The sequence below is a fragment of the Guyanagaster necrorhizus genome (assembly GCF_019112545.1).
Source record: "Guyanagaster necrorhizus MCA 3950 unplaced genomic scaffold BT62scaffold_4, whole genome shotgun sequence".
NCBI lineage: Eukaryota > Fungi > Basidiomycota > Agaricomycetes > Agaricales > Physalacriaceae > Guyanagaster > Guyanagaster necrorhizus.
In genome coordinates this window covers 775,175-794,503 of record NW_025064883.1, presented here as the reverse complement: position 1 = coordinate 794,503, position 19,329 = coordinate 775,175, and the positions used below count along the sequence as shown (strand labels likewise).

The window sequence follows — 19,329 nt, the reverse complement described above, 5'->3', positions numbered from 1 at the left end:
CTCAATGCTCATCATGGGTTTTACCCTGCAACAGGTTGCAGAACACAGCACAGCTAGGTTCCTCCTTCGATTTTTTAAGTAACACAACTCTGCTGATTATTTTTCCAGTTCCTGTTGGGTCATCATAAAGGACCGCGTATACGACGTTACAGATTTCCTTTCGGTAAGATAAGTTCAAATTCACTCCTCAAACTGATGCCAACATAGCTTTCAGGAACATCCGGGAGGTGCCCAAATTATACTAAAATATGCCGGAAAGGATGCTACATTAGCCTACGAGCCGATTCACCCACCCGATGCACTGGAGAAGAATCTCCCACCGTCCAAGCATCTGGGGACTCTGAATACTGATGTGGCCCTTCAAATGGAAGAACTACGAATCCACAGGATGAAAACGAAAGACGAGCTGAGAGTAGAACAGGCTCTTAGGGAAAGACCCCCCCTCAACCATATATTGAGCTTGTCCGATATGGAGGTGAGCCTAGCGTTGTTCAGTTATGAATATAGATCAGCTAAGCATGTACAGGCTGTCGCACGACATATTTTATCGTTAAAAGCGTTATCATACTATTCTTCAGCTGCTGATGACAACATATGTACGTCTTTATGCGTCAGAATGTCGCTTATCAACTTCCATCTTTGTAGCTTGTGAAGAAAACGCTATCGCATTCAGAAGGTTCTTCTTCAATGCTCGGGTTATGCGGCCTGTGCTTCATTGTGACCCTTCTACAACCATCCTGGGCTACAAATCATCCATTCCTGTCTTCGTATCCGCAGCTGCTCTAGCCAAGCTTGGACATCCGCTTGGTAAGAGTGGATATTGGCTAGAACACTACGATTGATAAATATTTATTGATTTCCTAGGTGAGATAAACATAACGAGAGCTGCACATAAAGCGTCTATCATACAGATGGTGTCCTCAAACGCGTCACTTTCTTACGCAGAAATCGCTTCCGCTGCAAGCTCTTCGCAGCCCTTATTTTTCCAGTTTTATAAATCTAGTGATAATGCCGTAGCAGAACAACGGATTCGCGAAGTTGAAAAACTTGGTTATAAGGCCATTTGGTTGACCGTGGATGCTATTGTCGCTGGCAAAAGAGAGATAGATATCAAGAGTCCTTGGGAGTTGGAAACCATAGAGAATGGGAAGCCAACATACCACTCTGACCTTGATGGTCTGGAGCTCGTCGATGAAACAGGTACCGCAGGTGCTTTGGTTAGCAAAGATGACCAAGATATGACCTGGGAAAAGGTCGATATTCTTATCAAGGTATACTCCGCTGATTTTGACAACACCATCAGACGATCCCTTGGCTCCGAAGCCTCACCAAGTTACCAATTGTCATCAAAGGCAAGTACTTCTCAGAATACCTTGCGGTTTCTCCCATTTCATCAAAGATTGTTTAGGTATACAATCTGTAGAGGTAGCCGCAGTTTTCCACCCTTCTAAGAGCATCTGACCATCAGCTTTTTCCAGGATGCCATATTGGCGGCGGATGCTGGCGTGGACGGTATTCTTTTATCGAATCATGGTGGTATGAATGATTTTGCTTGCCTGCACCGTATATCTGAATCGTCGTCTGCGCCAGGCAGACAACTAGACTAGTGCGGCTATGGCTACCGGTATGCTCAAAAGCTAACTCGTCACTAGCTCGATGCCGCCCCTAGAAGTTCTGTATAGACTTCGGCAACACCGACCCGACGTTTTCGACAAGTTAGAAGGTAAGACAAATTGAGCATGAAGCGACGACCACTGACCTCTGACATTTTTCTCAGTTTATATTGATGGTGACTATTGTCTCTCCAAGATTGTAACTACGCTGACACGGAATTGATCGAGGTGGCATTCAACGTGGTACTGGTAAGGCACTTCTTTTTAGATGTTTATCAAATATTAAATCTGCTCTCAGACGTTGTAAAGGCCCTTTGCCTTGGTGCGAAGGCTGTTGGCATGGGACGTCCGTTTCTCTATGCTCAAAGCGTGAGCGACCATTCAACTTTCTCTGGCTTTGCATCACTTTCACGCATTCTAGGCTTATGGTGAGATTGGTGTCTTGAAGATTCTAAAGATCCTAGAAAAAGAAATCGTGACGGCAATGAAACTTGTTGGTGCAGCTAGCGTCAAAGATTTGACACCAGACTTGGTGAGTGCCTTGGTTTGGGATACCAAACAATGAATTGACGAAAGGCAGGTCGAGAGGGTTGACTGGCAGCCCCTTGTTCGCTCTAGACTATAATGGGATTTCTATCGCGCTACATGTACTTTTGTTCAGTATCAATTACGGATATACGAGATAGTCACTTACTAATTCTGAAATGAGCGTTCTCAAGTAAGTCGGGGTGGCAGCGGAGGTGATCCCATGTGTCCACTCCTTGCACTCTTCGACGGCCCATCTCCACTTCTGTGAAGAGCGATTCAGTGAATTATACCAATCTCTGTAAGGATGATGGACTTACAACATATTGAACCAGCTTTTTGTCACTTGGTATGACTGTTTTCCAATCCTGTGACGAGGGATCCTCGTACGCCGTACAAAATAGGCGATAGGAATCAAGTGCATAGCGCCCTGTTCCAGGCAAGTGCGATATTGGGGTCGGGGGGTATTTTATACGCTTCGTAGGGGATCCCTGGCCACTTGAAAATGATGCAGAAGATGGCAAGAGCTCAGGTTTAGACGATCTAACGTCATAAGTAGAAGGTGGGTCGAGAAGGTAAGATTTCGACATTTCAATGAGTCGTTTCGCTCGGATAGTTTGAGTGCCCAACGGGCGAATAAAACCTGCTAATTCCTCGACGTTGGCTTTAGCGAAATGTTTAGCCGGTACAATGTTCGATAATGGGGAAATTTTCGAAACCTTGAGAAAGGGACAGCGGCGTAGGCCATCGATCTACAAGATCCCAGAATACGGGTATCGCAAGTTTTCCTGATGTTTTGTTGAGGAGAGTGACTGCAATGATCAGTTTCCAAGGATCGTGGGCAACAAGTTCTGTCAAGTTCTATAATAAGATTGAATTAGGATGTCGCATTTGAGTACCTTGGATAAGAATAGGTTTAAGAGGTATCACTTTGTTGCATAGTAGGTGAACCTCAAGAGAAGCGCAGCATGATACATCGAAGTCAGAGTCCGCCACATCGAGCCTCGCTTCCCTCGTAATCGGCTTTCTTGACGGAGAGAAGTAGGGACAATGTAAGTGTCTGTGATCCAGAATTGATTTGGAGGGACTCTTGTTTACCTCTAAAGAGAAGTAAGGAGACGCAACAGAGGGAGAACTTTTTCTTTTGGATGAGGGGGTCATGTCTGCTGTGACCGGTATCCGCTCGCAATTTGGATATAAATGGAACCATTCACGTGGTCGCGATGTTGAACTCATGCTCTGCAATGCTTTGTTTAGTGTCCTCTCCTTCCTCTCTTTGTTCTCATCAACTCTCGTTCAACACGTTTACACGTTTACTGATCATTCATTTGTTTTAGAAAATGGGATTTTGTCGCCGTTGTGGAGATATCGTCGCTGGAACACGTTGTAAGTGTGGTGGCACGGCTGTTGGTATGTGCTTTTGTAGTTTATATCTCCTTTTCAACCTAACGTGCCGTATCAGCTCCTGCTGTATCATGGAACCCAGTCATTATGAAGGAGGGCCTTCAGGACCGCTGGTCAAATACATATGTGACCAAAGATAAACAGCCACCACCCTTGCTTTCTCCAAACGTGACCGGGTCAACCTCCAAACCTGTGTTTACCTCGAACGACAGTAAACACTTCCCGCGGCCTATAAGCTCTAACTTTACCTCTTCTAATTCTGCACTCGCAACCCGTGTCTCTGAGCATATAGCATCTACCACTTCCCAGCTCGGCCGGCCATCGTCACCCCTCAAACAGTCAGTATTATCGGTCGCGGCCCCAGAAGCCGACATTCTGCCGTCGCCGTTGCCTTTCGACAATTCTCTCTCTAAGATCTACGGATCAGTTCTCCAGCCCAAGGAGACTCTCAACACTCACTCATGCTCCATCTGCTCTTCCATATTCCTCCCTGACGCTACCATATATCCTGATCCTTCCGCGTCAGATGACGCTTCCCCTGGTTTTCTTTGCCGTTCATGTTACACTACCAATGGAGGATCCAAAGGTATTTGCCCTACATGCTCACGGCCGGTACTTGCACTCAAGTCGGAAGGCGGCTTTATCTGTGCTGAGGGTAAATATTGGCACAAGCGTTCATGTTTCATCTGCCAAGGATGTTTCAAGAATGTAGGACATGCACCCATGGTCGATTTGTTAGGCCGACCAACTTGTGCGGAATGCTTTGAGAATTGCCTCAAACGTGATCGCACGCCCAAGAAGAGTCGCGACAGTATGAACAGCAGCCCCGTGAGCAATCCTGGTGGCATGAATGTCAACTCCAAGAGCAGGAGTCGAGAAGGAAGCCCAGCAATTGAGGAGTTAGAACAACGGCTGGGCATAAGAAGTCGGGATTCAAGTCCAACGATGGAGGATTCGTTTGGTCGATCGGGCTTAGTTGGGAGTTCACCCAGTTCCAGACCCCGACCCTCTAGCGTCGTGTCAGGATCACCATCTTTTCATTCTCTATCCCCTCTTGATAGGCATTCGCCTGACCGTTCATTAGGACGTCACAGCATCGGAGCAGAGGGGAGCTCCAGTCCCAGTCTACGGGGCAAATATGACCGCTTCAAGAGTGCCAAGCTGGATTCACGTCGCAGCATAGACCTTTCGCCTTCATTCCGCTCCGTTACTTCAGAGCATACTCCAAATTTGGCGGGCCCCATTCCTGATACCGTACAGGAGATGAAGCGACGATTTACGATTTCGGACAGCAGTTCCAAGCTGGTGTCTCCCTCTCCTTCCATGAAAACTATTCGTTCCTCTGGCTCCTTTTCCAGTCTTCCCAGCTCTAGTCCCAAAAATCTTGGAAGCTTCGATCTTCCTTCGACGCCAGACTTGCTTTCTGACTTCTCTGACACAGGGACCATTTCATCCTCAGGCCCGGATTCTCCCCCAAGAAACGACCCATTCGACCTTTCAATTGACCGAGGTATATCTAGCAATCGTCGCATGCATAAATATGCCTCAAGGCACTCAGCCATTGAACCCAATGACGCCATACCGGAAGAGACCAGTAGTCAGCTAGGATCACCTGCACGAACTTCATTATCCGCCAAATCAACGCCCGCTCCGACTCCGTCAAGAATTCCTGTGCCCCATAGACTTTCTACGTCACACATTCCGTCTCCGAAATCTTTGACCGTCTCTACTAATCAAATATCGGAGAGTGCAGTGTGCACAAGGTGCTCACTTTCATTGTTTTCCGTTCGTGGTGGTGGCCGGTTTGTCACTGTGCCTAACGCCGATGACGGGTCATCCCAGACCTTTCACGCAGATTGTTTTACATGTGTCATTTGTGATTTACCTTTCCGAGAGACGAATCAAGGGCAAGCAGTGTTTGTTAAAAGCGACAACGGTGCCTGTCATGTTGAGGTACCTGTTTCCTTATGTCCTCTAAATCGTAACTAATGTGAGTTCTAGTGCGCACCTGCGAAGATCATAACTAGGACGATATCTATTCCTTCATCCTCACGCTCATCAACTACAACATCACCATCATCGTCAAGTCCTCAGCATCAGGCATCAACGTCTTCTAGTCCTAGACATCAGGCATCAGCGTCTTCTAGTCCTAAACCACAATCAGGGACCGCCACATACGGATCATCGAGTAGATACGAGCGTCCTCCACTGACAGCGCCTGCAACGTCGTCGTCAGCTTCCTTCCCTCGTTTCGGCAGCTCGACATCTTGCCCTGGGTGCCGAAAGTCAGTTTCTCCCATGGAGCGGGGCGTGGTTCCTGGGCCCCAGGGCACTCGATGGCATGCACCATGTTTGGTTTGTGGCGGTAAGAAAGAGGTCAAGGTTTATGCAAGGTTTAGAGATGAGAAAAGGAAAGAGGAGCCCGGTTGCGGCAAACGTTTGGACAGTGCTGCTAAAACTGATGGAGAAGGTGGTGTCTGGTGTCGCGAATGTCTAGTAAGTATGATACAGCATCGCTTTCAAGATATCTCAATGTTTTCTTTTTAGCTATTACTTTCTAGCGAACCACGAGCTTCACCTCATGGGTCTCCTACGCGTCCACTTCCAATGACGTCCTTCGGAGGCGGTCCATCGAAGCTTCTACCCCAGAACACAGGAACTACAACGATAGCCAGACAATTCACAGGATTAGGCGCCGGTGGTCCTAATGACGGATCTTTGCGAAGGCAACTAACAGGAGGGGCGTTAGGTCCTACCAGAAGTCTCAGTCCGACAAAACAGGTCGGTACGGGTATGAGGCCTCGTCCCAAAAGCGTCATTGGTATGAGAAGTTCGAAGAGCGTCGATGAAGGGCGTGGTATGTTTCTCGTCAGGCAGATGACGGGGTCCGGTGCCTGCTGATTGCTGTCAGATATTATTTAAACCATTCCGAAAGTATTGCATTTTTTGAACGTCCATTCAATCTTGCAAGAACTCCTTGTTATGTAATTGTTTTCGTTTTTGTACTTACATATCTCAACTTGTTGTAATTGACAGCGCTCGAAGGACTTCGGACTACCATTATTTATTTATAATGATGTCAAATCTACAATATAAGCGATCGGTGAGATCAACCTGGCATATCAACCGTTGTCATGCAAACATTTCGCTAAGACCGATAACCGCCCATTTCTTTCTCTATCCTCATCATCTGTTTGCTTCTCGGTAAGGCGCAGGAGGGGTCTCCAAGGCACCTTTCGCCCGTTTTCTTTTACAACGACCTTCCTTTTGATGTGAGAGATCGTAGCTGCTGGTTCTGGCTGCCATTCCTTGTCGCCTTCTTTTCCTTCTTTACCTCTCTAACTAGCTTGAGGCCTCGAGCTAGGCTTATTTCCAAACTCTTCATCCAACCTGGAACTTCATAAAGCCATTCAACCTTTTTTGTTGGGGCGACCACTTGATTGTGGTTGAGCTTTTTTTTTTTTCTTTACATTGGCAACCTCCACATCCTATCGTCTTTACGGATCTGTACGAATACCAAGAAAACTATACAGCTCAGAATGCCACCAGATGCTGTTACATATCTCTCTCTCAGCGATGACGCTGCGGTAAGTCATCCTTTCCTAGATCGATGCCATGGTCACCCAACTCGGATTTCTCATAGGTAGAGTCAGTTTTGGCAGACATTCCCTTCTTCTGCATTGGAATCATGGCATTTGGTATTTCTACTTTTTTTCTTGTAATGAAACAAGTGAATTTGTGGGTCCCCAGAGTATTACTTGTGTTACTTGCTCATGCTTGATTCTATCTAGATCTTCACTGTACCTTTATCTATCAGCTCTGTTGGCCTTTACTGCTTCCATTTTTGATCTGAGTCAACTTCTTGCGAGGGGCGGCTATAACGTCGCCCAAGGCTACGATACAAACTCGGTCCAAGGTCTTATCGATACCAGGGAAGTCAGTCTCGGCCTGTCACTTGGTCTTCGTTTCATGTTCTTCTGGACGTTCGTCGCTGAGCGTCCTCGTGGTGAACCGCCCCCCATTCTTCAAGAAGATCGCAAGGCTGAATATGAATCTCGATATCACGCCCACAGCGCCAGCTGGCAGCGTTGGGGATATCTTGGTTTCATCCTCAAGTGGGGACTTTTGGCACTCACAGTAGCTATCCCTATCATGCAGATCATCTGGAGAATATTTCAACGTCAATTTGGGCTAATATACACTGTTGAATCCACCATCGAAATCGTGGTCTCTTCGCTATTCCTTCTCAAATTGTTCCTCAACATCTTTCTCTCACTGGTCAGCCCATGGTGGCTACGACTCCTTTTGTATCTGGGACCCATTGCCGCTTTGTTGATCAGTCTCGGGATAGGTATTGGACAATTAATATTTTGTGCGTTCTCCAGTCAACACTACTCCCAATTATCGTTACTTATCAAGCTTGTAGTCGCTTTTTCCGAGACCACTCTTGGTCGGTTTCTTCAAGCCGTAGAGTTATACATCATGATTGTGTTCCTCCTGATACACACTTTCTACGTAAAGCCAGAAATGTGCCGACGTCAGGCACGGGTGTCTTCATTCAATGGTTTAGGTGGATTCAGAAACTCGGAGAGTCTGCCCAAGCAAGCTCTCAGCGTTGGGACAATTGATCACAACGACATCCTTGAATCTACACGAAACACCCGAGAGTCAGTCGTATTGCCAGGATCTCGATCCAGCGGATCTGTCCCGTTATTTTTATGGGATAGGAATGACCCGGAGTTAGGTGATTCCACAGGCCGGCGACACAGCTCTACAAGGGAGACTGTCTCTCCTGCTTCTGATGTGTGGACGGTCCCGCGGTCGCTGCAAAGCCAGCCACCTATCGAAAACGCGCCACTTCCCCTACCCGCCTCTCGCACAGAGCTCACACAGAGCACTACAGGCGGAGATCTGCCTCCTCTGCGACCAAAGACGGGTGTCTCCTTCTCTTCATATTATCTGGAAGATCGCAATTTGCCTTTACCATCCCCAAAACCTAATTTCATTTCCGAAGTCTCTCGCTCGGGACCTGACTCCCCGATATATGGTCTGGATGGCATTATCACAGCTGCAGGAGACCGTTTTCCAATCAAAACAAGAAGCGAATCGCGGAATTCTCGTAGCACAACATCTTTTGACGAGCTGTTGCGTCAGCAAAGCGAGCTCGATCAAAGCATCGCAGCGCTGCGCTTGTTTTCTCCCCAGGCCTCCACTGCAACCACTTCGAATGCAGCAGATGTAGGTGTTGAAGATGCGCTAGTGAAATCGTCATCAATGGCTCCCACAGCGAGCACGGGTACCGGTTCGTATACCGGGGTTAAAGCGGATTCTTCTTCAGTTCCAAGTGAATTTTCCTTGAGCATCTTCCCGGAACCTCCAACGGATGGTTCTGGCCTTCCCGACACTCCCGCTGCTTTAATTGTAGGGCGGAGTATGGCAATTCCGTCGCTCATTATTGATGAGGTCCCTTCGATACCTACTTCGCCTAATGGACTAGGCACCGGACGATTTGGTTCAGCTGGAACCCAGTATGATGTAACGTCTTTCATTGGTGGTAGGTTCAATACTTTTCAGTACTCGATTTATCTGTATCTAAAGACAAATTTTTAGGTTTGACTCATCCGACAGGTAACCAGCAAACCTCGGTTATCTTCAAAGGGACAGACTTGAGCGATGTTGAATCAATGGATGAGAATCCCACCATAGTCACTGGGACAAACGTCTCTGCGCGACCACTCCTGGTAAATTCAGTGATGCCACCGTCAGCCTCTCTATCTTCAAGGCAGGATTCTTTGTCAATCGACCCAGTCTCGGCGCGACAAATCGCGACACTACGACCGTTTCTATTGGGAAATGTCACCTCAGCGCCGTCACCACTGTCGGGTACAGCGCCTACTCCGTATGTTTCGCGAAACCCGCCTATTGGGCCACGTAGACCGATACCTATATTGGGGCGGTCAGTCGGCTACCGACTTTTAATCAGTGGTCCCAAGCCGACGGAAGGAGTGGAAGAGCCCGACGCATATGAACGGCCGAGGCAGGCACCCCTCATTGAATCGGGTGGTTCTTGAGTTAATTATCAATTTGTATCATTATAAGTAAATAACTACTATGACGTCACGCGAATACCGCTTGCCTTGCTACCACCATGTCCCTATTCCCTGACTACTACAAGCTCTTGGATGTCCCTCAGTCTGCATCGCAAGATGAAATCCGGCAGGTGCTTATCATTTTGCTGGCCTGCACTTGACATCTCAGCGTTTCTCCTCAGGCCTATAAGCGAGAATCCCTTAGGTACTTGTTCACACCCATTAGTAGCACATACCGACGTACTATTGTTACTAGGACGCACCCAGATAGACTTGTGAATGCTACCTCTTCGGAAAAGAAACTGGCAACCGAAAATTTTCAAGCAAGTTACTTGGTTGTGATCTTAATCACTCCTCATTGTACTCTAGGCCGTTGCTGATGCATACTTTGTACTTTCGGATCCAACTCGACGAAGGGAATATGACACTCTTTATGCCTCTCGGGCATCTAAAGATTCTGCGACGGACCCCAACTCATCTTCCAACCTTTTCTCGCAATTCACTGCCATGTTCGGCGGCGGAGGCGCTCCTCGTCAGCAACCAGATGCTGAAGGTGTTTTCGCTGATGTTTTCGAAGAGGCATATATCCGTTCTCTGTACTGAGCGTCTCATATTTATCCCTTTTTCTTAGTTGCTCAGACCTGAAGTAGAACATCACGTCCCTTGGTGGTCATATCTTGGAGCGGCTTCCGGTGCTGGTATCGGGTTCATAGTCGCGAATATTCCGGGTTTGATGCTTGGAGCATTTGCCGGGAACAAGTTAGGGGCTATCAGAGATGCCAAGGGAAAGAGCGTAGCTGCTGTGTTCAGTGAGCTTGGTGGAAGCCAAAAGGCCGAGGTAATTACTTCGCTCGTACCATGCATGGTCTGCTATTGGGTGTATTAACCTTTTTTTAAATTAGATTCTGCGTGCGTTGGCAATGAAAGTTCTTGGGTCTGCGTTGTAAACTGTCTAGGGACTTTATCTGATACCTATAGTATTTATATACTAGCCGTTAAACAGGACGGCATCATCATCCTCTCTAAGTTAGTCGTTATTATCATTAGTCGAAGAGCCATCTGCTCTGACTTGTCTCCACAGCGTAACATCAGTCATTCAAGTTATGACACAGACAGAAATTTTGATTTGAAACATAGTACAGATGTGTTGACGACAGTGTCGTGGTATGTTGTGTTGTGCTAAGAATGCGAGCCGTTAACGACAATGTTATAACGAACTGTTTCGTACAGCGGTTCCATCTAAGACCAAGAAATAATTTCGGTAATATGCAAGCTTAAAGAAAACCCTCCGCCACCTTGATGATGTCGAGCCTGGCGGCTAATCCCACATTTCGCCTACCTGACACTCCTCGATAGCTGAAACGGGCTGTACAGCTCGAAGGGCATCGTAATCGTGGATACTTCCAGCACCATTTGCCATCGCCAAACTAAGAGCAGTCAAAGCCTTCTCAGAGCGCGAGGCCGGTAAAGTCAACGGGCGTGGTGAGACTATATGGGGGAAAAGTTCCAGAGTAGGGTAAGGGAGGGGAGGAAGTGATGAGATGGATGAACTGTTCGACGATGCGGTAAAGGACAGGGCAGGAGTAAAAGGGTGAGGAGGTGTATGATGGAGACCATCGTCAGTGAATTGATCTGTCACATTGAATTTTGTGTCATCGTCTGACGCATATACTGAAGACGCCGCAGAAGATAAACAATGTTCGTTGCCACTGGGTACACGCCGTGAAGGCCCTTCACGTTGGAACATAGTTCCCTTGGAGTCTAATGACGATGCCCGGTGGTGGTGGCTATATTTGCCTGCGAAAACATCCGATACCTCTCCAGAAAAAATCTGGACGTCGTCGTCGTCGTCTGCATCAGAGCCATCAAGCAGTACAGCTGGTTTCCGAGCGGAAACAATCAAGGACGATCTCTTTCGTCCACGCCTATGCGCCTCCTTCGCCTTCGAATATGCATCCGCTCTGGATCGCGTATGTTCGTAATCCCGCATTCGCCGCACAAAACCCTCTCCATTGTCGGCGACACTTCTGTGGAGTTCCCAAAAGGCTGCTGCATGCAGACTCGTCAGATCGGCCTGACTAGTCGGTTCCTGATCTGGAGACAAGTCTGGCTGGGAAGATGGATTACGGGACGCCCTTCGTATACGGTTGCGTTCGCGGTCAGGGAAGAGATGGAATTCAGCCGATGTCGTAGCAAAAGTAGGTCGAGTTGTATGAAGAGAATGGGAGAAGACGGTTTCATCCATGCTGTCACTGGATGGCTGCCATGAAATCAGACAAATTTGGACAACGAATAATAATAAAACGTACTGAAAAGTCCCGTCTCCTACGCTTATTCCTTGGATCCTCAACATTTGACTTGCAAGGCGAGTTAAAATCTGGGCTGACTGAGCTACATGGATGGTGTGGCCGGGACCTCTTGGTCGCAGATCTCCAAGAGTCGTCGGCGAAACAACGAAGAGAGAGTGGAGCTGCTGTTGATGCAGACTGGGAGCGCCGTCGATGGTTGTTGGTTCTTAGCAGAGACATGACGAGCACTGATGATGGGCGGTGACGAAGACTGTACTTGGAAGAGGCGAGCCTTATTTGTGTCCGCGCCGACGATGGTTTACGTAACTGTCTCCATGTCCCATTCTGGGGCAGGACCGCCGGCTCCGATCAGACCAATGACTCGCAGCTATGGCAGATTTAACAATTATTCGTACGACATTCAGGAAGATGGGTAGTACATAAATGGCGAGTCGATTTTACTCCAATTGACTAATGCATATCGTAATATAATTTTATCCTGGGCACAGGAGGTCCCGCAGGGCTGTGGCTTTCTACAGGAAGTGACATGCTGCAAAAGGTTTACGGCGGGTCCCTGAATGGCAACGGCAGGGCTGGTTGGCACATAGCGACATTTCTCAGGAGCATTGAGGCTCCCTCTTTGCAGCACCACATAAGCTATAATCGAAAAAGATTTCTACTACGGAGGCATATATGCGGAGGATTCCGGTCCCACTACGCACATCTTATCTCTTTGAGCCCTTCTATTCGGTGGGAACCAAGACAAGGCGAGCATGCTTTCCACCAGAGCAGACTATCAGCCTTGATTCGAATTCGGCGACATTCTGTATGATCATATATAAAATAATCCCTGGCACTTTTCTGAAATCAAACCTTATTGGCTTTATCCCCAGAAACTTCCTGACCGAGCCCTTCTTGAATCTGGTATAGTTCTTAGCAGGCGTCTTATCCTCCCTGGCGGATGACCCACTTCTTCCATAAGGGTTTTTCCTGATAATGCTATTCTTTCCCGAAGAATCCGGCGGTAGTCGTCATGCACCTCAGCATCCTGATTCATCAACATTTTTAGATCCATATTGAGTGTCATGGTCCAAGGCGAAGATAAAATAAAACGGACTAAACGATCAAGAGCCATTCAGAGGGTTTCAGCGGTATGAATAATCTCACTGACCTATCGGGCCATTCTGATTCAAGAACTGAAGGAGAACCATACAGAGTATAGGGCTTAGAAGAAGCGAGAGAGGCTCTTCTTCCCCGCAAAAATGCCTGCGAAAGATGAGCAACAAGACGTCTCTGAAATAATCCCATGCTTCTGCGCACGACACTGCATCAGGTAGTCGATCAGTGGTGAGCACATAGTACGCGAAGCCAGCTTGAATGTTCTGGTCACAACGAGGTCGGATATACTTCAGCACACTCACAAGCGACATGAAGATCCGAAGTCCCGGCATCTAGGGCGACCTTCCACAGAATTTGTTGCTTTTGATTCTTAAAAGCAAAACGAGGATCGCTCTCGAGGATGGAAAAGATCGTAAAGGCCGCCCCACGAAGTAACGCCACGTTCTGTCCGGCATTACCGTCGTATAGACAGTCAATGATAGAAGAGAGCAAAGATGAGACGGAGTTGCAGAGAGCACTTCCCAATGCTTTGCAATGCCATAGAACAATAAGGAACTCCAAAGTTACTTTTATTTCGTTGATGGCTTCAAACGATTTCTCTGCCGCCCATAGCCCGTAGAATTGTCAATACAAAAAAAAGACCTGTTGAACGACTCAGACTTACTGATGACATCGGGATATTACTACGAATAATAATTCGTTTAGTACAAGCGGAAAGCACAATACGAAGCGGACATACGTTTACTCAGCCTTGTCATGAATTCAGTTCTATTATCTTGCTGTGTATCTTTTAACGATCGTCGTAAGGTTGTTTGATGAAATAGAGTCAATGCTTCGAGGATAGAAGTTTTGACTTCCGGAGTAAATTTAATGATTCGTCAACACCGAACAAGATATCTCACTAGTTAATCCATGTTCTTCGGTGTCAACGATAACGAATATATCAAACAACGTCTTGCAGAGGTCCTCTCTGAGGCAAGCCTGATTGCTCGCGTGTAGAATATCACCATGCAAAAAATGGACAATTATTCGGCATGCCTTTGACAAGAGAGCATACACCGACAAAGGCTGCCCATCCGACAGCTCGGACTGATCAATAATGAACAGTCGACAATGGTGCAGAACATTCTGAAAAGTTATGGGTTAATCAATCGACAGAAGATAAAATTACGAGTACCAAGATCGCGCTACTCGGTGCGAAACGGTTCAGTGTTGTACATAACGCCCCGGAAACATGAGAATCTAGAGCTTCGTTGAACTTATTTATCCACACTGCGGTCTAGATTACTACACCGTCACCAACGTATGAATCACCGTGGTTATTTGTGCATACCAGAAAAACGATGACTTCGGTGTTAGCTAGCCGGGAGTCGTCCCAAGTTTCCCAGCTCCAGAAAATGGTATCACCCCATCGAATAAGTATTGTTTGAGCGACATCCAAGTGATCAGGAGGTGCGATGATGGACGACGGAATGATGCCATCATCCGGATGTATTACTACTTGTATGAGGTCCAACAGATAGCCTAGAGTAAGTGGACGTGATGGTAATTGCTTTTGTCTCTGTTCTACATCCACGGCCTATTTTAACAAGGTTAGTCACCAGTCGACAATTCAAAATGGCGGCAGACAGCATAAAGAGACACCAGCATGGAGAAGTTGATTCTCTCCAGCTCAACGGCAGGGTCTGATGAGTAATTCGCTGTAAATCCACTCATAACCGTTTGGTGTATACATGTCTGCATGATTTCCAGAAAGTCCTCGGATTGTGTCATCCTATGCATCTGTGAAACTCTGCTGTCGGACAATATCACGACGCTCACCTGTCGTCGTTCTTACCTCCTAATGAAGGCAAAATGATGCAAACACCAAAGATTAAGCGAAGTGCCAACCGTCTCGCCGCTGGTGACACTTGCCTGGATGCGAGGAGACGCTTTATAGAGTCCCATTGCGCTGAATGTCATTGTTACGAGGCTTTGGAACAAGACACTCGGAAACTTACATGGTAATTGGGAAGCTGCGCGTAGATTATCATCTTCACGTTGCAGGTACCATTCTTCAGAATGTTGTATATCGGATAATTGGGTCCCATCGCCAGCGGCCATTACGATCGCATCTGATAGCTTCGCTAACAGCACATCCACCCAGCAAACTATTGTCGAGGCGGGGTGTACGACAGAACTAACGGCAATATGGTGGAAAACTGTCCGGTGAGCGAATAAGGTACGCAGGAAAGAAGGTTGCACTGAAAAAAGGCTCCGTCACCGAATATGCAGCGGCTGTAGGCAAGCTTACGAACAAGCGTGAGAAATGGATAGGTCTCACGAATATCATTCTGGGGGTTCTTGACTTCATCTAAGAAGCGCAGAATGATGTTCGACGCGTACGCAACGATCTCGTGCATATCTTCGTCCTGCTAGATCATCAGAACAAAGAGTTTATACAACGATCTCTTGGACTCACATCTGATGATATGAGATTGACATCGATTTCCTGCAAAACCGCAATCGCGTCTGGAACCTCTTGTCTCTCACCGCCGTCTGTTAATAGCCTAGCAGTTTCTATATTGACGAGACCGGCGCGCGAGTGGCTTGACGACTGCGAACGACCCGAAAGACATGTCTCCACGTCCAAATCAGAGTCAGTATCACTGTCCGTCTGCATGTCGGTGGGGGCTGAAGACGAAGAAAGGTCGTGACCAAGGCAGATGTGACTTTTCCATTGACAGGCAGTAAGCTTCTAGAGAAGCTGTCATTTCCCAAGCTCGAATCTGCCGGTGGCAAGTACCGGACAGACGATAGAGTCCAAATCAAAGCCCTCGTATATTTTTTAAAAATGCTGTTACATCAGTACGACATTCCAGATCATCGGCATATTGAGAGAATACACCCTCGAATGCATCCTCAGCATCCTCAGTCTTCAAAAAAAAAAACAAAAAATCACGACAGTGTAAGAGTACAAGCAATGAACCACATACTGCCGCGTCCTTGTACTGCAAATCTTCCCAGGATTCGTCTTCCTCTGCCCTAATAGCTTGCAACATCTCGCGTCTGACCGTCGAAAGCCCACCCTGGAATGGTTGCATTCCCCCCTTTTCATCAGCCTTTCTTGCGGATACTTGCACTTCCTTCGCTTCACTTGAAGCCTTTTTCTCTTTCTTCATAGGTGTAACAGGTGTCGGATCGTCAGGATCTGGTGGTGGTCCGGAGTCAGAGTCGGAGTCAGAGCCCAGCCCTCCGCGGCGCCGATTTTTTTGTGACAAGAGGTCCAAGTATGTCAATGTAGGCCTGAACTGATGTGTTTCGGAAACTGGATGAAGATGGAGCTCGCCTATCACGACTTTAGCCCATTCTTTTTGCACAGCAAAGAGTGGAAACTCACCGTCTCTAACGATTCCCAGCATATGTGCACCATTCTGAGCAACCTGTTCACTCCGCAAGCGAATTTCTGACAAGCGCGGTTCTTCCTCTCCCTTGCCATTCGGTCCTTGATTTTTTTCACGATCATCCTCAAGCTGTGCTACACCGAGGTCCCGTCCTCGATCGCCATTCCAGACGTCCGGTCGTGTATCAGCAGGTACGTGAACTTCCAAACGACGAACAGAGGGTTTTATGCGGGCCCTGATTCGCTTTCCACTAGCAACAGCAGAGGGCGGCGGCTGGAGGGGTTGAGAAAGCAAAGGAAACTGGTGAATTTGCAAAGGAAGTCGGTCGGAAAAACGGATAGGAAGACTGCTAACGAGCTCATCGTTGGCCTCCATGATGGTAGGAAGCAGCAAAAATCAACGAGGCCAATCATCGATCAGATGTATAATGGTGATCGAGTAAAAAATTACAGTACAACAATATAATTCATCAACCGAATGCAAGATAAATGAAGGTTACTATATACAATGCCTGTGACGCCCATTTATCATCCTGCACATAAACTCCTTGGCTATCAGAACAGGCACCTCCTCAGCTGAATTTGAAACCCTGTATAAGAGCTTCTGAGCTCTCGTGAGCGAGAACGGGAGTTGTTCGACCCGATGTCGGAAAATCACCGACTGTTGGCGATGGCAAGGTCACGGAAGACCCCTGAGGGGGTGCTTCCTGGTAAAAGGACTCGACCAACACTGGAGGAGACGGTAGGGAGGCCATTGATGAAACCGTGAGGCCTGAATTCCAGGAGCTCCTCGATCGATTCAACCCCCGCGTTTCGCTGTACAGACTTCCTTGGTCATCAGAATCTGCAAATCTCCGGGTACGCCGATGGGATGTGTAGCTCATACGCGGAGACAATGGTCTCCGCACCGCTCCCGGACGGTTTCCATCACCTGGGGTTTTCCAGATCCTCGGACCTTGTATCAGAGCGTCTCTTTCGTGTCGCCGAACCACTCTTCCAAAGCTATGAATAGTTAACAGCGAGATGACTGCCCCTGGATATTCCGTCGTCAAACAGACAGCATGCTGAGAATCCGTGATCTACTCACAATTGACGGATATCCAGGCCATCGGGCCATGGTCAACGTTGCTACCGATGACAGACAGAACCGCAACAACTACGCAGACAGCGGTAATGACCGTTGTGAAACAGAGCTATCGAGATGTCAGCCTTGTTACGCAGGACTATTGCGGAACACCTTGCCTCGTCCTTCATTACCTCCCGGAACAACTCCATCCTGGGCATATAACGGCTCAGTCGGCTGTAAGACGATGGAACGGGAGAGATTCTGTTGGAATGGCTTGGGAACCTCTCTGAATCATCGTTTGACGGTCGTACAGGTGATGCCTCCGAGATGGCAACCGCAGAAGGACGAGCGGGTTGGGGTATGGGGTAATCGCCAGATATAGATGGTTTTCGTGCAGGACAAGTGAGAATAGGAGGCTGGGAATCTGATACAATGCTTTTAATTTTCGTGTAGAATGAACGAACGAAGTTACGGCTGCGGTCGGCAGCCGGAGGGGAGACCACTTCTTCCGTCTTGGGGACATAATCCCACCATCCGCGACGCGATGTATCTGGATTAGAATTATCCAATTCAGCGGAATCATCCATGGACAGTCGTATGGATATTCTGCCACGAGCGAGGGGTGAACCTCGCGACTTCCAAACGGCCCACAGAACTAGATGACGGTTGTAAGATTGGAGTCACGGAAGAGATGGAAAACCATACAGCAGGCACAAATGAAAAGCTCCTCTGATAACTGTAGTAAAAGATAGATGCGCACGGGCCATAAATCATTGCTCAAGTAACATGTTCCTACGATGATAGGCGGTCAGCTGAGCGGCGTAACTACTTACAAAGACTCCCGTACCAGAAAGGTTTCTTTCTCCTTTAATGTGCACTAGACCTATGATTGTTGTTGTGATTGCTGAAGCCAAAAAGCATAATAAGACTGCGCCAACGAAGCGAGAGTTGTTCAAGCATTTGTACGCCTTGTATCCGAGGATACAAAGCTGAGACATGAGATATTCAGAATGAGAATACCATGACGCATGATACCACTTACCAGCAAAGTGAACGAGACTCCAATTAGTATACACGAAACAATGATTGACCTGCCACAACGATAAGATTCGAGGATTGGTTTGGAATGGAGGCTCACAAAGTGCAGTCAGAAGTTAAATCAAACTCGGAAATAAAAATAGGAACGAGCGTGAAGGCACCGAGAAGTTGGCTGACGAAGAGAGTGTAGAATAGAATTTTGTTTTTTACTTTGGCGCGACGCATGTAGTCACCTGACACGAAAAGGTTTCTGATGAACAATGTTATGAGCATACCAGCTATCAATGTTCCAACCGCGCTGAAACGGATGTCATCCATCAATGGTTGCGCAACGAGAGAGCCGTCATCAAGGGCTCGGTAGCTGGGTGTGAACTGAGCGATAGGCACGTCATAATACCTAGTGTAGTCGGGAATTACGAGGGTGGTAGTCAATGCGATTACTACCTCATTAGGAGAGCAGCAGGTCGAAGAGGCCGTGGCACGGGGAAGGAGAACGGTGTGGGGTTTGGAGGTGGTGGGGGTCGGAACAGACTCATGGCGCCGTGATACACGGGGACTTGGAGGAACCATGGAGAGCTTGTTGGCACCGTCAGTTCAGAGAGCTCGCCAGAGGATCATGTCAAGATTTGGAGGCAAGCTGATGAAGAAAACGAAGAAAAAGGTGAACGGCAGAATAGACTTTGTAAGGCAGACTTGAAGAACGGGATACTGTTAGCAATCGATTTCCTTCAAAGGGGGGCACATGTTGCCACGACATGCGCAATCAATTATGTGTGCATACTACGGTTGGTGTGAACTGGTTGAA

The 19,329-nt window shown here is 47.6% G+C and overlaps 9 protein-coding genes across 9 annotated transcripts; 4 read left to right on the top strand and 5 right to left on the bottom strand.

The window, feature by feature from the left end:
- Nucleotides 1–2: 2 nt before the first annotated feature.
- BT62DRAFT_984887 (uncharacterized protein) lies at nt 3–2,178 on the top strand (the record flags this gene model as incomplete). Its single annotated transcript, XM_043189890.1, has 14 exons — nt 3–57; nt 109–163; nt 215–475; nt 527–596; nt 646–807; nt 865–1,253; nt 1,304–1,352; nt 1,409–1,425; nt 1,479–1,536; nt 1,670–1,723; nt 1,778–1,789; nt 1,842–1,862; nt 1,912–1,982; nt 2,035–2,178. Coding segments are annotated over 14 exons (1,418 nt in total), but the record flags the coding sequence as incomplete, so codon positions are not given.
- Nucleotides 1,930–3,299, bottom strand: BT62DRAFT_1072460 (uncharacterized protein; the record flags this gene model as incomplete). Its single annotated transcript, XM_043178857.1, has 5 exons — nt 1,930–2,254; nt 2,308–2,403; nt 2,459–2,802; nt 2,858–2,999; nt 3,069–3,299. 5 exons carry the CDS (start codon nt 3,297–3,299, stop codon nt 2,228–2,230), a joined length of 840 nt encoding a protein of 279 aa, XP_043043874.1. The 3' UTR covers nt 1,930–2,227.
- On the top strand, nt 3,140–6,535 carry BT62DRAFT_927674 (uncharacterized protein). Its single transcript, XM_043185319.1, has 5 exons — nt 3,140–3,190; nt 3,476–3,548; nt 3,601–5,495; nt 5,544–6,038; nt 6,090–6,535. The coding sequence occupies exons 2-5, from the start codon at nt 3,479–3,481 to the stop codon at nt 6,441–6,443; spliced, it is 2,814 nt and encodes a 937-aa protein (XP_043043873.1). The 5' UTR covers nt 3,140–3,190; nt 3,476–3,478; the 3' UTR covers nt 6,444–6,535.
- A 142-nt stretch (nt 6,536–6,677) lies between these two features.
- Nucleotides 6,678–9,763, top strand: BT62DRAFT_927672 (uncharacterized protein). Its single transcript, XM_043185318.1, has 5 exons — nt 6,678–7,129; nt 7,186–7,280; nt 7,334–7,914; nt 7,969–9,096; nt 9,153–9,763. Exons 1-5 carry the CDS (start codon nt 7,082–7,084, stop codon nt 9,611–9,613), a joined length of 2,313 nt encoding a protein of 770 aa, XP_043043872.1. The 5' UTR covers nt 6,678–7,081; the 3' UTR covers nt 9,614–9,763.
- On the top strand, nt 9,673–10,776 carry BT62DRAFT_927671 (DnaJ-domain-containing protein). The gene is made up of 6 exons (XM_043185317.1): nt 9,673–9,762; nt 9,814–9,836; nt 9,888–9,954; nt 10,001–10,210; nt 10,263–10,469; nt 10,534–10,776. Exons 1-6 carry the CDS (start codon nt 9,691–9,693, stop codon nt 10,576–10,578), a joined length of 624 nt encoding a protein of 207 aa, XP_043043871.1. The 5' UTR covers nt 9,673–9,690; the 3' UTR covers nt 10,579–10,776.
- BT62DRAFT_508222 (uncharacterized protein) lies at nt 10,723–12,265 on the bottom strand. Its single transcript, XM_043181196.1, has 2 exons — nt 11,941–12,265; nt 10,723–11,891 (listed from the first exon to the last, which is right to left on the bottom strand). Exons 1-2 carry the CDS (start codon nt 12,157–12,159, stop codon nt 10,950–10,952), a joined length of 1,161 nt encoding a protein of 386 aa, XP_043043870.1. The 5' UTR covers nt 12,160–12,265; the 3' UTR covers nt 10,723–10,949.
- Nucleotides 12,266–13,441: 1,176 nt separating this feature from the next.
- Nucleotides 13,442–15,246, bottom strand: BT62DRAFT_508441 (uncharacterized protein). Its single transcript, XM_043181198.1, has 9 exons — nt 15,039–15,246; nt 14,860–14,989; nt 14,668–14,812; nt 14,372–14,617; nt 14,216–14,317; nt 13,941–14,166; nt 13,778–13,891; nt 13,703–13,721; nt 13,442–13,650 (listed from the first exon to the last, which is right to left on the bottom strand). Exons 1-9 carry the CDS (start codon nt 15,139–15,141, stop codon nt 13,608–13,610), a joined length of 1,128 nt encoding a protein of 375 aa, XP_043043869.1. The 5' UTR covers nt 15,142–15,246; the 3' UTR covers nt 13,442–13,607.
- Nucleotides 15,247–15,789: 543 nt separating this feature from the next.
- On the bottom strand, nt 15,790–17,202 carry BT62DRAFT_508392 (uncharacterized protein). The gene is made up of 3 exons (XM_043181197.1): nt 16,418–17,202; nt 16,014–16,366; nt 15,790–15,953 (listed from the first exon to the last, which is right to left on the bottom strand). The coding sequence occupies exons 1-3, from the start codon at nt 16,794–16,796 to the stop codon at nt 15,846–15,848; spliced, it is 840 nt and encodes a 279-aa protein (XP_043043868.1). The 5' UTR covers nt 16,797–17,202; the 3' UTR covers nt 15,790–15,845.
- BT62DRAFT_1072455 (uncharacterized protein) lies at nt 16,825–19,321 on the bottom strand. The gene is made up of 7 exons (XM_043178856.1): nt 18,625–19,321; nt 18,529–18,577; nt 18,334–18,475; nt 18,192–18,278; nt 17,663–18,141; nt 17,508–17,613; nt 16,825–17,453 (listed from the first exon to the last, which is right to left on the bottom strand). Exons 1-7 carry the CDS (start codon nt 19,092–19,094, stop codon nt 16,993–16,995), a joined length of 1,794 nt encoding a protein of 597 aa, XP_043043867.1. The 5' UTR covers nt 19,095–19,321; the 3' UTR covers nt 16,825–16,992.
- Nucleotides 19,322–19,329: the final 8 nt, after the last annotated feature.